The 17,450-nt window shown below is 40.5% G+C and overlaps 1 protein-coding gene across 2 annotated transcripts in view; it reads right to left on the bottom strand.

Annotated features, from left to right (window-relative positions):
• Window positions 1–17,450, bottom strand: part of LOC144696600 (dedicator of cytokinesis protein 4-like) — a 391,455-nt gene that overhangs the window by 271,753 nt on the left and 102,252 nt on the right. For both annotated transcript variants that reach the window (XM_078568091.1, XM_078568092.1), the window contains exon 6: window positions 13,059–13,207. In XM_078568091.1, coding sequence (XP_078424217.1) covers window positions 13,059–13,207 — 149 coding nt within the window. The remainder of the gene's footprint in view (window positions 1–13,058; window positions 13,208–17,450) is intronic.

Genomic DNA, 17,450 nt, shown 5'->3' with positions numbered 1-17,450 from the left:
GGCCAAGTTAGGAACATGCATGTTAAGACAGGTTCAGGTCACAAACATATATGGATGAAACGTTACAAGCAGGAGCAAACAATCGTATTTAATTTTCTGAAATTCTGCCTGCATTAGCAGTTAAACAAAAAAAGTTCAGAATCGGGATGATATCAGGCATTGAAAGATGGTGCCTGAGGTGGAAAACCAGAGTTCTGAAGATTGACCAGAGATGCCAACTGGAATGGAGAAGGCATTGAAGGAAATTTAATTGACATTTTTAAGATCATGACAATAAGATAAAGATTGACAAAGATAGGAAAAGGTTAGCTCTTCTGGTTGGAGTCATTGTTTTAAAATTGACTACAAGTGCAAAAAAAAAACATTACAAGAGATTCTTTTACACAGAGGTAGAGTATGAAATGTTTTGCCACAGGAAGTAGTGGAGACAAAAACCACTATAAGGGAAAAATAGATTAAAAATTAGAAGCTGAGGAAGTTAAGGCTAAGGGGACAGTTGGGTGCAGTGGGATTAGTTTTAGATTGCTCTAGCAAAAAATTGGTGCATTCATGATGGGTCATATGGCCTCTTTCTGTGCATTAAATGTCTATGGGTTGTGTGTGTTTTCTCATGATCACATTCATACACCCCTGGAAACTATCAAAAGCAACCAACAGCCACAAAAAGATCTGACAATGCCCCCTAAAAAGGCTCTAACTCCAAAAAGTAATTGTTATATTAAAAGTGCAGTGTGATGCAGGTTGATTCTTTTCAGCAATTTCTAAAATAAATATTCATAAGTAAACAAGTATCCTTTGGGGCTCATTTCTCTTTGAGGGAAATTCTCAAAAATCTAAGATGCATGGTGAAATTGCAATTCCTACACCTCACTAGAGAGTAACAGAATGTGAAATGTTAATCACCCAGAATGTAACAGAAAATAAACAGTACTACAGATAAAAGGAAAAGGCACTTGTGCCCTATTTTAAACACAATTCACACACAAAAACTAGGGCCTAAACATATTCTCATGAATTTATACTAATTTCCTGCATCAATGAGTGCGACAGCTGAACAGATTCAGAGAGAGTTTGTGACATCAATGTATTGTCATTTATGAATAAGCTATTATCTTAATCAGCTTAGTGACTTAATTATAGTTTGCCTCAGCTTTATTTTCTATGCTAAACATCATAGTTGACAATCCATATTAATTTAATTTCACGAACATGCTAACTGCTAGTGTTTACAGTTGTGTTTGATATGTAAATTTCGTCAAAGTAAAATTCCTGCTGATTAAAACTTAAGCCATTGAACCTACAAAATTGCATCCAAGCCCAACTCTGGTTTTACTTCGAGACTCAAAGGCAAAATCCAGTTGGCTTTTATTCATTTTTGAATGATAACTTAGAGGTTATGGAACAACTGGTAGTTTAACATGTATATGCAGGCTATATCTGAGCCTAATGGACTAAGAAGGTCCTTGGTTCCATCCCAAATGTGACAGTAGTAGGAATACAATCAGCCTCAGTACCAGTAGTTGGGTAAAATCAGGCAGATTCCCATTTTGGTAGTTATTCAGTGGCTCCAACTGAAAGTGCGTATGTGTGGGTGTATATCTTAGATGAAGATGGAATAACGTTTGGCTGGTATCTTAACTTAAGACTCTCACATAAATATAACCATTTTGGAACAGCATCAGTCTATAATTACACCATGGAACTAAGATTTCAATAGCTTGGCAGAGCCCAGAAATGCCAGGTGTCCACCCGGTATAATTTTACCCATAATTCTGGTCTGGGGAAGGTGCAGGTGAGCCTTTCACTTAAATACACTCCAATATGTAGTGGGCTAAGACAGACCCTGAGCTACCTCAAATTCTCTTACCATGCCCCAGTGTAATACTCAGCAACAAAGCTGTTTGAGGCCCAGTGACAGCACCAAAAGGTGGCAAATTACATGTATTCAATCCCAGAAAGGACGGGTTACCTTTAATAATACAGGCTTTGAATTCTTTCGGAGTACAAGGATAACTTTAAATCTTTGACTCTTCCCAGATTGTTCTCCAACAGAACAATTGTATGTCATTCTAACATCTGCCAATGGAACTGCACACTGCCTCTAAAGCACTATTGCCACAAGCCAGCCACCCAAACTATGTTCATGATCACATTCCAAAGATTTGGGTTTTTTTTTTTACTATGGGCATGTGGGATCCTGTTTCAATGCACTTCCAGTGCAGGACCTTGGAATTTCAGGGCCTTAATTATTTTTGAAAATAATTGACATCTTCATTATCTGATCATTGGGAAGAAATCATTTGCTTGTCAAGTGGATACCTCAACATTAAAGTGAAACTGAAAACAGCTATGGAACAGTTTTGTGTTACTGGCCACCTGCTTTGTATTTTTAACCTCTCAGGCACTAAAAATGACGTGATGTTACCAACATCTCAAACTCTTCGTCAGAAGTTACAGAAACGAAAAAGATTTTGGACCATCTCTTTTCTCATTTTGAAATAGTTTATAAAATATTAAAATCCAGCATTATACTTTAGTGTTGTGCTTCTGTGCAGAATTCTGATCGTAAATAACCATTAGTTTTAGTCCATGCTTAATAATCTGATAGCGTGGTCTTAATTGCTTTTCAGAGCAGAGGCAAAGTATTCCATATAATATAACCCGTATAATCAAAGTGGTCATTCGATATAATGCAGTGTGCCATACTCGTTATTCCCATGTCACACAGTTCTACTCCGTGCATGTATAAAGGTAAAGGTTTCAGCTCATGAAGTACTGTCCTGCATACGGAAACTGTCTTTCTTGCATGAAAGACAAGTTAAAGCTGATGTGATTCAATCTTCAACTAAGATCTAAATCCACATATGTAGCGCAACGACAGGGCTTCGTTTTTGACACCAATTGGGCTCATTTTATTCTCAACTGATTTCTCCCAATTTTTTTTGATCCAATTTCTGGGAAACAATGAAATTCAAAAATCAGTACTTGCTAGGTGAGGAACAAGTAGGGAAGCAGGAATTGGTTATTAGCCTTGGGCAATGAGAAAAAGATTTGACAATTTCAGATCCCTCAAACATTTGTATAACCATAATTTTCACACGCGTGTGGTGTTTTTATTGCGTCAATGTGCCCTGCACTGTTCAAATATAGTAATGCAGCAGACAGGCCCACAGCAGCTTCTGGATTTCCAGCTATGCTTTTCAACTGCCATTCCCCTTATCGAGTGAGATTGACCTAAATGTCTAACACCTTTGCTGCAACTTATAATTTGCAAAATAATATGATTTTTTTTATAAGTGATAGTTATGAAACGGTTTAAACATTATATACAGCTTTCATCATCTGATTTCAAAAGTAGACATGAACAGTGAGGCTTGCACTTAAAAGCCAAATCTAATTTGATACAATGTCTTACAATGTCAAGCAGAGCATATCATTAGAGGATATCATTAGGAGAAATTACTGAGCATGAAAGTGGAAAAGAGTCACATTAAAAGCAGCAGCAAAATAATCCTAGTGGTGACTGTGCTACCTCAGCTACGTGTATGCAGCTCCTCCACTCTTCAGTCACCCCCTGAACAATTTAACTGATATCACCACCTTAAGGGTTTTGTGTTAAAAAGGTAAAAAAGTCATATTATTTTCCTTTCAAAAAGGGAGGCACTGACAGCAAAACTTCTGTTGTGAAATGCAGAATGTTTTAGCTTCTTTTTCAAATTTTAGGAAGTGGCAATCCTAAAGGCAACGGTATTGTAACAAATTAAAAATTATTCCATGAAGTGCAATGAAGAGTATTGGAGATTGTTGCACAAAGTCTGTAGGGAAACATTGGCACCATCTGCTACACAAGAGGCAGCCACGTCAAGCGATGAGATATGCAAGACAAAAAGGAGCTGACTTGCCAAAGGTTGATAAATCATTGAAATTATAATTAAAACCTTAAATTATCAAATATTCTCAACAATATTTATTCCAGTATTTATGCACATTAATTGCATACTTCAAAATTAAAAATAAACCTGTTAGATTGTGAATAACAACTCAAACACAATTTCTTCATGCTTTAACTGGCGGCTTATCATAAATACAAGTCATGTAATCCTTTTCCCTTTGTAACATCTTAGATCAAAAAAAGCTACCAAAAATTAAGTTATATTTTGGTCATTCAAAGCTAACTTAGAAACCTTTAAAAAGTTTGTTTACGAATAACGCAGTAGCTGTGCTCAATAATAGCAATTTTTAAAACAAAATCAGGAGGCCTCACAAAGGGCATGGGTGCGGTAGCATGGAGAAAAGATCATGCTTCCCCTGTTAGGGAAACAGCCACATTGTTCAGGCAGCACCAATAAGGAGGATGCAGTGACAAGGACAGTGTGAAATCTATTTACACAGAATCCTGACCCAGGGTCCACAGTTATTTTTGAAACTCCAGTGGTTGCCAAGTCACTTTCCTTCCTTTTTGGGGTAGCCCGAAGCCTAAGGTGAAAGATATCACTAAAGAACAAAGCAAATTTTCTATTTGGTCTGTCTAAGGCCACGATCAAACACTCCAGGAATGAGCACAAAGCTTTCCCTAATCTATCTAGATGAGTAATAAGGACAACTCCCGAACCACTATGGAAGAGAGGATGGGGTGAGCAAGGCACAAGGCTTCTTGGTGAGAGGCTGGTTTTTGTGAAGGAATATAGCTGAAGGACAATAAACAACTGTCCTTTTCACGAGAGAGGCTGGAGCCCCTGTTGAAGGAGGCGATGCAGAAGAAAGTAGTTATTTCGGGGGCTTCAGGGAAATCTCCTAATGGAGCCAATATGCAGCTGTCACAGCAGAAACTGGCAAGCCATGTCATTGCAGCTGCCATGCTCTCTGGGCAGAGAAAGAATGCCAAATTAGCTATATCTAAAGGTTGGCCATTCAAAAAACCAAGGAACGCCTGTTCAATGCATGCAAGTATAATCTCAGAGCATACGTGTTACATCAGCAATGCAGCTTCCAAGCACATGCTATACCATTCACACTGTCTTATAAAACCTTGCAACTCTTTCTTATTGGCAGATTGTCAACAGCCACCTTCAACCAAACAATTTACATATCAAACTACTAATTGAGGTGCTCCTGGTGTTACATGCTCCTACAGCTTGTATATAGCACCTTTACCATTGTAAAACATCAGAAGGTGCCCCACAGGAGCAACATCAATCAAAATGACACTGAGCCACACAAGGAGAATCCGGGGCAGATGACTAAAAGCTTGATTCAAGGTAGGTTTTATTGAGTGTCTGAATGAGATAATAGATGTAAAGACTTGGAGGTTTAGGGAAAGAAATTCAGAGCTTAGAGGCTTGGCAACTGAAGGCATGGCTGCCAATGGTGGAGTAATTAAAATCAGAAATGCTGAAGTGTGCCAGAAATAGAGGAGACTAGATATCTTGGAGTGCTGTGGGCCTGAAGGAGATTACAGGCAGGAGGGGCAAGGCATTGACGGGATCTGAAAACAAGAATGAGCATTTTAAAATCGAGGTATTGCTTAACTGGGAGCTGAAGTTGATCAGCCTGCACAAGAGTGATGGGTGAATGGAACTTGGTCAGAGTTAGGACAGAGGCAGAAGTTTAGATTAAACTTCAGTTTCTGGAGAGTGAAAGTTGGGAGGCCAGCCCTGCATGTGTTCGAATAGTCAAGTCTCGATGACAAATGCATGGATGGCGGTTTCAGCATCAAATGGTCTCAGACCTGGGTGGAGTCGAGCCATGTTATGGTGGTGGAAATAGGCAATCAGTAATGCTGCAGATGTGCGGTTGGAAGCTCATCTTGGGGTTAAACATGACACCAAGTTTGCTAACAGTCTGGCTCAGCCTCAGACAACTGCCTAGGGAAGAATGTTGTTGGTGCAAAGCAAAACCGTTTGTGGCAAAGTTTTAAAAAGAGGAGGCAGCACAAAACCATTGGGAGATATCCAGCACTTAAGGGGGATGCGCCAACCTGAGATCTCCACTTCAACCTCCAAACAAATAACACAAATAACACAGAGATGTTAAGGGAACATTGCAGAATATGGCGACTTTGTTGCAGCATCTGACTTCCTCCTTTGATGTCAAGACTGTCGCCCCATCTTCCTGATCTTTCAGCTGAATCATTTTCCTCCTACGAAGGGCAGAACTATGCAGCATACGGCAGGCACCAGAATTTGGAAGACTTTCTCAGGTGTCTAGAGCAGGATCCTATCTGATATGACCAGACATATCAATCTCTGTTTCAGGGCGATAAACACATAACCAACCAGACTTCTGGTGAAGGCAGAAGCCTCTTTGTCCTTTTTCTTCAGTTTAGCGTAGGGGTCAATAGCCAGAGCTCAACGAAGAACGATAGTATCCCAGCAGCTGCTGGGGTATCTCGTAATCGTTTCCATGACTTTGTTCTTCGGGTCTACCACCAGCTGGACACTGATAGAATGGTAAACCTTCCTACTCACCACTGTCACAATATTAACGTTAGGGGCTTTGATAGCTAAAGTAGGTGACCCGGACCTTAAGGAAGCCACATACTCGGTAAAAGTAGCACATCCTCTGCAAATGCTATGACTTGGAACATGCGAAGGATGCAAAGTGTTGACTGACATACAAAGTTTCAGTGTCCTGTTTGTTGCATCTCTGGACGAATGTGAGACAGTTACAGCAAATCCCATTAATGGTCACTTTAAAAGATCTGGTCTCTATCGCTGTGCTTACTTTTATTACAACAGGCAGGCAAGCAGGTCTGTGTCCTGTATGTAGTCTTCAGACCAGGCTCCAGCAACTTTTTAAAAAATTATCTTTTCATGGGATGCAAAAGGCCAGTATTTGTTGTTCATCCCCAACTGCCCTTGAACTGAGTAGCTTGCTCAGCCATTTCAAAGGGCAGTTCAGAGTCAACCACACTGCTGTGGTCAGGAGTCACAAGTAGGCCAGACCAAGTAAAGGACAGAAGGTTTCCTTCTCTAAAGGACATTAGTGAACCAGATGAGTTTTTACAATTGATGATAGTTTCATGGTCAGTATTACAGAGAGCAACTTTCAATCACACTTTTTTAAAATTGGATTGTATTCACTGAATTTAATTCCACCAGCTACCATGGTGGGGTTTGAACCAGTAGTTCCCCAAGAGCTTGGGCCTCTCAATTACTCGTCCAGTGACATTACTACTGTGGCACTGTCTCTCCATAAGTAGCACAACATTCTTGACACGTTCTCTCATAAGGTGTGGAGAGTGAAGGCATGGCTCATTCTCCATGGCCAAGTACTCATGCCTGGGTGGAGAATATAATTCCTGGACTAATTAAAGCAGAAGCCTGAGATGCTGATGTGACTGTCTTTCCTCTTAAACACAAAGTTCTCTTGCTCCTGCAAAACTAGGACAACCCAATTGAATGCCTATGCTAAACAATGTAGTGGTAACTGTTTTTGGCATTTGGGCGGAAGAATGTGGCAACTGGGGATCTGCACTGAAAGAATCTCGTATTGCAGAAATTCAGCAAATAGCAGCTCAGTGTGTTTTTTGAACTAACAACATAAAAAAGCCGTATGGCTTTACAAGCTGGGGGAAAAAATTCCAAACAATCTGAATAAATTTGAGGCCCTTCCCATGTGCTGATCATAACGTGTTACTCCTGTGCATAATTCTGATATGCAAATCCAGGTCTTAGAGCTATCCTCACTTTTACTCATATAAACAAACAACAATAGACTAAAGTCAAATGTTGCCTGCCCATACAAAGTACATCATCAAAGAACTACTACTGATCATGCTGAACGTTCAGTGCTCAGCAAAGGACTTAGTTTCATACCCTTACGCCCTCATCTCAATCCACCCCACCCAGTACTACTGATCATACTTGGCCACTGATAACAAAACAACTGTGATAAGAAAGCTGATGTCAATTAAGATAAGTGGCTGCCAAGGCACTTGAGCAGTTTTAATTCTGCCTCTTTGTCTGTGCCAAAAAGGAAATGAGTATTATATCTTGTGCTGGAAATCTCAATTGACATGAATTACCAGGTAGGAATTACAATTATTAACGCCAAGTGACTGATCAGCACCACACAGTCAAAACACGCAGCTGTGACACAAACAGATTGTGCAATCTGATCTACACCTTCATTCCAAAGGAAAAATGATGCTCCTTTCATTTATCTGCAAATCATGTACTGCTGTTTAAAGGACAGAAAGACCACAGTGAATCTGCTGCCAGAAAGTCAAAAGAAGAGGTTCCACAAACCTCACTGACAGCTCCTTGGTTTAAATGTTTGGTCAGGATATCATAGCTAATTTTGGAAATTTAGTTACAATAATTCTTGAGCCCATAAAGGCAGCTAACAACCATAACAGTTCAGCCGATTAAGCACACATACACAAGGATCACGATGGTGTTACAATCGCTGTAGAAACAGTTGACATTTAAAAAGAAATTCAAAATTCCTGTTATTTACCCGAGTGAAGCCACAAGATTCCATGGTTTAAACAAACGATTTTACGATACATAAGCCAAACAAACTTAATAGTACTAACTAAACATCATCTTAGATTACCAATTGTACTTTATAATCAAAAAAAAAATCTCATATACTTTAAAACAGAAATCCTCAACTGAAACTTGCCCTTTCCACTTTGACTTCTCTGCAGAAAGTCTTTGTTGACTTAGCAGACTCTTGAAGGTTCTTTTACTTGCTGGGACCAAACCAAAGTTCAACAGCTCTCAGGACTTCACTTTGATTCTCAGTGTGCCTGTTATCCTCAGAGGTATGGGCTTTTTTGGGGTTCTTGCACAAGCATCCAGCAGAGCGACCCTCTACTGCTCCATAAGTGCCTCATAATTGTTTACACTCCAGCTCAGGCGTGGGCTTTACTGCACTCTGACTTAGTGGCACCACTTCAAAAATACCCTGATTTCTGATAGCTCTTCTTGCTTCTGGTCTACAGCTGCTTTAGAGCTCTTGGCAGACTCCCCAAGCTGAACTGCTCGTTTCTGTAAGCAAAAACACAAACCCCACACACAAACAGGTCAGTTCCCTGCAACCTATCTCCATGGCAATGAGACATTCTTGGGATGCTCCAAGCAGAAAGGTAATCTAATTATCTCTGACCTTCAAACAACCCCTTTGATTCTGTGAAGCAGATAATTTATATCTCCAATGGAGTTAACAGCCATCTTCCCAGATTGGCTGGTTCCGCTGAGAAACCTCCTTGTTTACCAAAGGTCTTTAAGCTTCAAAACCAAATCTTCTGACTATCTGGTCTGAGGGAATAACTTACCTCTCTAATAGAGGCAGGAAAAGAGAGCTCAGGCAAGCAATATCCAGGTTCCAGCCCACCTGTCATTTTTGTGGCTTTCACCCATCTAATTCTCACCTCATAAGTACACATGAAAGGATCTCAGCCAGAGGTTTTGTTTTACATTTGTTCACAGGATGTGGGCATTGCTGGCTAGGCCAGCATTTCTTGCCCATCCCCAATTGTCCTCAAGGAGGTGCTGGTGAGCTGCTTTCTTGAACCTTTGCAGTCCATGTGGTGTAGGTACACCCAGTATACCTATTCTTAGGGAAGGAGTTCCAGGAACTTGGCCAAGCAGCTGTGAAAGAATAGTGATATAGTTCCAAATCACAATAGTGTGTAGCTTGGAGGGGAGCTTGCAGGTGGTGGTGGTGGTGTTCCCTTGCATTTGCTGTCCCTGTCCTTCCAAGTGGTAGAGCTTGTGGGTTTAAAAGGTGCTATCGAAGGACCTTGGTTAGATGCTGCAGTGCATCTTGTAGATGGCACACACTGTTGCCACTGTGCATCGGTGGTGGAGGAAGTGCATCTTTAAGGTGCCCATCTAGCAGGCTGCCTTGTTCTGGATGTTGTTGAGCTTGTTTCATGTTGTTGGAACTGTACTCATTCAGATAAGTGGAGAGTATTCCATCACACTCCTTTCTTGAGCCTCGTCATTGGTGGGCAGGCTTTGGGGATTCAAGAGGTGAGTTACTCTCCACTGAATTCCCAGCCTCTGACCTGCAGTTGTAGCCACAGTATTTGTATGGCTGATCCAGTTCAGTTTCTGGTCAATCGTAACCCCCAGGATGCTGGTAGTGGGGGATTCAACGATGGTAATGCCATTGAATATCTAGGGGAAAAGGCTGTATTCTCTCTTGTTGGCATTGGTCATTGCCTGGCACTGGTGTGGTGCAAATATTACTTGCCACTCGATCAGCCAAAGCCTGAATGTTGTGCAGGTCTTGCTGCATATGGACACGGACTGCTTTGGTATCTGAGGAGTTGCAAATGGTGCAGAGCATTGTGCAATCAGCGAACATCTCCACCTCTGACTTTATGATGGAAGGAAGGTCATTGATGAAGCAGCTGAAGATGGTTGGGCCTAGGACACTACCCTGAGGACCTCCTGTAGCAATGTTTGGGACTGAGATGATTGACCTCCAACAACCACAGCCATCTTCCTTTGTGCGAGGTATAAATCCAATCAGTGGAGAGTTTGCCCCGATTCCCACTGACTTCAATTTTTCAAGGGCTCCTTGATATCACACTCAGTCAAGTGTTGCCTTAACGTCAAGGGCAGTCACTCTCATTTCACCTCTGGAGTTCAGCTCTGTTGTTCATGTTTGAAACAAGGCTGTAATGAGGTCAAGAGCTGAGTGGCACTGGTAGAACCTAAGTGAGCAGGTTATTGCTGATTAAGTGCTGCTTGATAGCCCTACTGACAACATGTTCTATCACTTTGCCGATGATTGAGAATAGACCAACAGGGCAATAATTGGTTGGGGTGGATCTGTCCTACTTTTTGTGGACAGGACATCCCTATGCAATTTTCCACATAGCCAGGTAGAGATGCAAATGTCGTAGCTGTACTGGAACAGCTTGGCTAGGGGCGTAGCTAGTTCTGGAGCAAAAGCCTTCTGTGCTATTGCTGGAATACTGTGAGGGCCCAGAGCCTTCTCAGTATCCAGTGCCTTCAGCCATTTCTTGATAGCACGTGGAGTGAATCGAGTTGGTTGAAGACTAGCAATATTTTTCTCTTCAGATAATTGTCCAATTCCCTTTGAAAGCCATGACTGAATCTGCCTCCACCAGACTCAGGTCCAGATCCTAACTACACACTGTGTAAAAGATTTTCCTCATATCAGCATTGGTTCTAGAGGATCGGGAAGACAAGTGTGATGGGTCAGCTAAGGTTATTGATTTGAACTCTAACAAATATCTTTGATCCCACTTTCTTGCCTGGTACAACATTCCAAACATTTCAAAAAGTGAGTTATTTTCAAAGATCAGTTTTAAATTCACTTTTTACTACTTTCATCTGATTCCATTGGCCCAGCTGACCATAAGTAACATTTGCTGATTCACCTCAACAATGCATTTACATCCAGATAACGCTGATACCCTCAAACCATCTCTCTGGACTGTACCGCTCAAGTCTCTCTGACCTTTACTCAATGCACATCCTTAAGAGTCCTGCTTATCCTATTTTTTTTTAATGGCCCTAACAGAAAACATTATGTCAGCTAAAAACATTATGTCAGCTAAAATGCAATTTGTGTCTGATATTGCAATACAACATTAGGCTGTTCATGCATGATCAACCTAATCTTGATTAGTGAAGTTGTATTTGGGAATTGAAGGTATATTCCAGGTTGATTGCTAAAAATGAAATGCACAGATTTGACAAATGGACTCACCAAGTCTCCAAATTCTTTCTTCCCTGATTTTGCCATTAAAGTCGGTTCCACCAAACTTAGAAGAGCAAAGCAAGAGCAATGATGAAGAAACTGCCCTCACACCACATAGGACCTGTTCACGTGATTTTAAATTTACGTATTCTTTACATTCCCAGAGGGTCATTCAGTAGCACTCTCACCTAATTCAGGAGATTCTGGGTTCCAGTCCCACTCAAGGGCTTAAGCACAAAAATCTAGGCTGACACTCCTGTGCGGCATTGTGGTCGAAGGTGCTCTCTTTGGAATGTGATATTAAACCAAAACTCAGTCTGCCTTCCCGGGTGGATGCAAAAGATCTCACTGACACTATTTAGAAGAGCCGCCAGTGCCCCAGCCAATATTGAACCCTCAAATGATCACAAAAAAACAGATTATGTGGACATTATCAGTTTGAATGTGTGGGAGCTTGCCGTGTGCAATTTGGTTGCCATGTTCCTTACAACAGTGATTGCACTTCAAAAGTACTTTATTGACTGTATTTTGCTATGTCCTGAGTCATTGAAGCTGTTATGTAAATGCAGTGTTTACTATATCAAACTTTTTTCATTCGGGATCATTTCTGTTCAAAAGCTGTGCAATTATTATCGATCAACAGGTTAGGCTGAACAGGAGGGAAAACAGAAAACATATTTTCCCACACAAAGGGTAGTGAAAATCTGTAAGGTTGTGGTTGCTGGATCAACTGAAATGTTCAAGACTGAGGCTGATAGAATTTTGAGAGGTGAGCTTATCAAGGAGTGTAGAGTAATGACTAATAAATAGAGCCATGGTACAGGTCTGTCATAATCGAATGGAATGGCTGAGCAGGCTCAAGGGGCAGAATGGCCTATTCATCTTCCTATGTAGCTTTGATATCACCGCCAAATGTATGGATTTTCAGGCCCAGTGTTTTCTAGACATTTAACAACAATTTAAAAACTTCCAGTTCACGAAAGAAAAAAACACTTTGAGAAGTGCCTGTGTGAAACCTGACAACATTGGCAAAAACTATGACCACTTACATTACAAAACCTTTGCCATAAACACTTCCAGATCATATAAAATGATAGCATGTCAGGCTTTCCGTCCAATTTTGTTCCTTAAAACAATTGTTATTTTCCAGTTCTATTGCATTAAATCAACGATCAGCTGGATTTGATTATCCACAACTCATACAACCCTCATGCTTTTCCTTTCATGCTTTGTGTACAATATTGATGTTGGCATCTTAATTTTCTATATACAATTGCATATTGTTTATTTTTAACTACTGTAGAAAACCTAAGGTGAAGTAAAAGCCAAACTCTACATATCAGAGTAACATAATTAGAAGAAATGCTTACTCGTTGCCCCAGTCCAGGCGAGCTGTAATGTGCCGTTTTACATCTTTCATCCGATCATGTGTTAGATGCCCCACGAGCACCTGCCTACGGAGATCAAGCAGCTCATTCATCACGTGCCAGAGCCGATGAAACAAATCCCCTTCATTCTTCTGTCAAAGGAAAGGAGAAATAAGATAAAAGGCTTCGTATATTACAGAAAAACACAATTCCCTTTTGAGAAATTGATAAACACAAGCGGCAAGGAATTTAGTACAACCACACTTCATGGTCCCTGCAAAAATATTCTCCCAAAAACACCAGGACACTGCTAATGACGGTAAAAAATCTTTAAAAAGTATTGAAAATATCAGCAGAAATCACGCTCATTCACACACTTTAAATCAAGCCTCTCAGGCTGTCGTTGCGAATGGCATTTAGAATTAAATTAAATCTGAAATAAACACATAGGGCTGAATTTTCTGGCACTCCAGCTATTGCGAATGAAAGAGGGTGAGGGTGGGGGCGCAGAAGTCTCTGTGCCAGTTAGCCCATCAGTTCACCAACACTGTTCCCAATGCCAGCCATTTTGGTGAGAAGCAAGTTTGAGGTCTGGAAGACTGCCCACCTCAAGTTGGGCAGGCAATTAGGCTCATTATGAACTTTGTTAAGAGCACTGAAAGGAGGTCAACTAGGATTTTCCAGTCAGCCTCCAGTTTCCCTACACGATGGGGTTCATATTTATTGCCTGGAGGCAGGCACCCAGCGGCAGGCTGTGGCGTCAGCACTCCTGACCCTCCCTGCCTGGTTGAGCAGGCCTCATGGCCCTCCCTGCCTGGTTGAGGTCATAGCCAAAGGCCACCCTGTAGAGGGATTCCCCCCTAACAATGGTGGCCTGGCTGCTTTTTCTGCCTTTTTGTTCAAGTTTTAAAAAGAGTGTTTGGGAGAGCACCTTCTCACAGAGCATCTTCCTGCAGCACCTGACCAGTTAGCTGCTTTATACTGCTGCCGGGTGCTTCTTTGATGTTGCAAGGCTTTTGATTGGCCATCCAGCTTTCAGAGCACATCCACTATTTCTAATTGAACAGTGAACAGACCTCCATGCCAATAGAGGCCTCAGCCATGTGAAAACCTTAACTTTAAATCAGTTTTCCAATGGAAGAGGGTTTCTGACCCAAAATTAAACTTGGTTCCTATTTTCTACCTCAGTGGCAAAAAATCAGCGTGATCAGAATTAAAACCTACAAGTTAAGTAAGCTCCTTTGTGGGATTACCGAGGGGAGAAAAAATAGGTAGCAACCAAGAATTAGTATTGTTGCTTCATGTCACAGGGTTCATGGATAAAATGATCAGCAGAGTTTCTGAATATCTGTAAATTAACTGGTGGGGAATAGGTAAAAATTGTCTCAATTAGGCAATGAATAGACAATATAAAACAGAAGGCCATGAAAAACAAATTAACTTATTTACCATCTTCCACATCCTTAGAATGCCCAAAACATTTCACAGGCAATTAATTCATTTCTGAAATGTTGCTCCCTGTAATACCAAATGTAGAAGCTGTTCTGTCAACACAGCTCTCAAGAGGGCCTGCACTTCAGATCTCAACTTGTCTTTTCTCTTTTGAGGTATATATGCACTGATCTGAATCCTGGAATTACATTACAAACTTGCAGTAATTCTTTTTCCTTCCTTGCTTTTTTCTAGAAAATAAGGTTTCCTTTTCAACTGTCCCAACTTATTCAGAGTTCTCCCACTCAAATTTCGCGATTAGTGTTATGGTTTTCTTTTTCAATTTTCTGTCACCGACATTACTCACTACTATGTACAATGGAAGACAACTTTCACATTTTATCAGAATATGATACATGACTGACGATCTTACTGGAAACTTGAAGGTGTTGTGGGTGCAGGTTTCTCATGCTGCAAGAACTGTGCAAGCTACTGAAGAATAATTCATTTAACTTTATTTGATTATGATCAAAGTCACTGGAAGCTTACAACATGTTTCTAATATGCAGTCTGAAAATATGATGCCACCCTGCAAAAAAAAGGTTCATGCTCCACTTCTGGATCTAACCCGTATCATTGCTCCTGGCTCCTATCTGGTGCTGCTGCTGCTCCAGGGCATTAAAGTATGTTGCACTATGGGTCAGAATTTCTGATCTTACCAACCTATTTCCTGCTATGTAAAGCACAGTTCAATGTCCCAGAACAGCAGCAGCAGGAGGTGTGAACTGGGAAGAGTGACAACAGGTAAATTGAGGAAAGCTACCTTTGTGAACTAGGGGTGGGTTGGGGGTGACTGGAGGAGGGGGCGGAGGAGTCAGGAGGAACAAGAGTGCGACCGTGCATTGGAGAACGGAAGAGAAGAATGTTAGAATGAATTGGAAAAGGGAAAGAGAGAATAATAAATAATCAGGTTAACAACTGAAAGCATATCTACAATTGCTCATAAATGAATGAAAATCCCCAGATGTTTTGCCACAATCCGCTGCAGTTTTTAACTGGACTGGTAATATTTTATTTACACTGCACATCTGGCTGTTACTGAACAAGAAAATGACTGGCAGCTTTGGATCAGCATCCTTTAATGAAAATGATGTCAATCCTTTTTGATCAACTGAAATATTCACTAACTGAGCCTGTGGCAGATGGTAGCTGAGCATTTCTCCAGAGTCCTCCTGACCTGAAATGCCACGTTTCCATGGGGATGTGGGACGTGGATTTAACTAAAGATTTTTCTTAGCAGGTGGATGTGATTTCAGAAAATTTAAATGCTTTTTTATTCAAGCAAGGAGCTGAGGAATACATTTTGCTACTGAAAGAGCTCCTCCAGTAAGATTCTTTTTCAATGCATAAGCCAGATTCACAGGAAACCCCAATTCACAGCAGCTGTATAAATAATCAAACTGTTAGCAATATGCATTTGCATTTTTTTTTGCTCCACTGTGTGAATCTACTCTGGAAATTACCTTCTTAATGAAGACAGACTGAAATAGAGTACAACTTCTATCTCAGGTGCATCGTTGCTCAACAGTATTAATGCTCTGCTTCTTGTTATTTATTCCAATTACTAACAAACTATCTAGTCCATTTGAAACCTTTAATGGCAATGGCACAATTTTCTTCTGCATCATTGAGGGGGCGAGGACCAGGAAAATCATGATGAACACAGGATGTGCTGACATTGGAATTATCATCTTTGTTTAGCTTCCCATCCATTTCTTAAATACAGCACCCCTCCCATTCTGAACTTTCAGTTTCCACTAGCCCAAAACCACATAGCATCTCCCAGGCACCGGTTGGTGTCCTGAAATGTCGTTTTATAACAGTTGCGAGATGGTCCAAAAGTGACCAAGGTTGACCTGGTCATAGCTTCCCTTCTCCCTACCTGAAAATACCACCGATGTATTCATTTTCCCAACATATAACACCTTAAATTAGCAAATTCTTAAAACTCACCATGAATATGAGCAAGGTAAAGGGCACCAGGAACTGATTTAAATGATGCTGTTATTAGTATCAAGTCTCATTATCTTTCACTTTTAGTTTACATTTAGAAGTGATTTTTCAATCATCTTCTTCCCCTTAATGTTAGCACAAAAGGAAACAATAATATAATGAAATCCTTGCTCTGCATATCTGGGCCTAATAAGAAAGAATATGGAAATAATGGCTCTTTCGCAACAGGACAACATAAGATTTATACTGGTTAACAGTGCAAAAAGAAATGAGACACAATGGAGGATTAAGTTAATCATCAACCTTACCCTTGGAATTGATACTTTTTATTTCAGCTGAGTATTAGACATCCTGTTACTTTAATCTACTTCACTGTCCTGACTTTAGTCGTCACAACCTTGGAAAAGGTCATGAAGAAGCATGACATGACATGACATGACATGACATGACATGCTGCATTTTGCCTCAAGTGGAAGCTAAGCCTGCCCCTTAAATTCAGTCAGGGATTAGCCCTGCCACCAATTAAGTGCATTAACTCAACTATTAACCCAGAAAAGGGTGGGCAGATTTCAACTGGACAGTTATTTAGTTTTGTTTATTATTTGACAACTGTATTTTACAATTGTGTTTAATACTCTGGCAGTGAATTATACAACATTTTACTCTCAGGTTCTACAACATGACCTCAAACTATCTCAGAACCGAAAAGGAAATGAGAAGGTTTTATTTTAAGAAATCCTCAACTTCCTGTCAACTGTGGTGTACAAAGATAAACTCTCTTATGTCTGAAATAATTCAGACAGCTCTTATGGTAAATAGCATCAATTTAATTATTGGAATTCAGACGGGAAAAGCGCCACACAAGATGATTTTCAGAAGGATTTCTATATCCTGGAATATATTTTTAATTAAATAGCCTTCTCCAAGATTCAAGTTATCGAAGTTAAAACA

This window comes from Cetorhinus maximus, chromosome 22, assembly GCF_964194155.1.
Source record: "Cetorhinus maximus chromosome 22, sCetMax3.hap1.1, whole genome shotgun sequence".
Taxonomy (NCBI): domain Eukaryota; kingdom Metazoa; phylum Chordata; class Chondrichthyes; order Lamniformes; family Cetorhinidae; genus Cetorhinus; species Cetorhinus maximus.
Note: the sequence above shows the minus strand (reverse complement) of the source record. Positions and strands in the feature narration are given on the sequence as shown.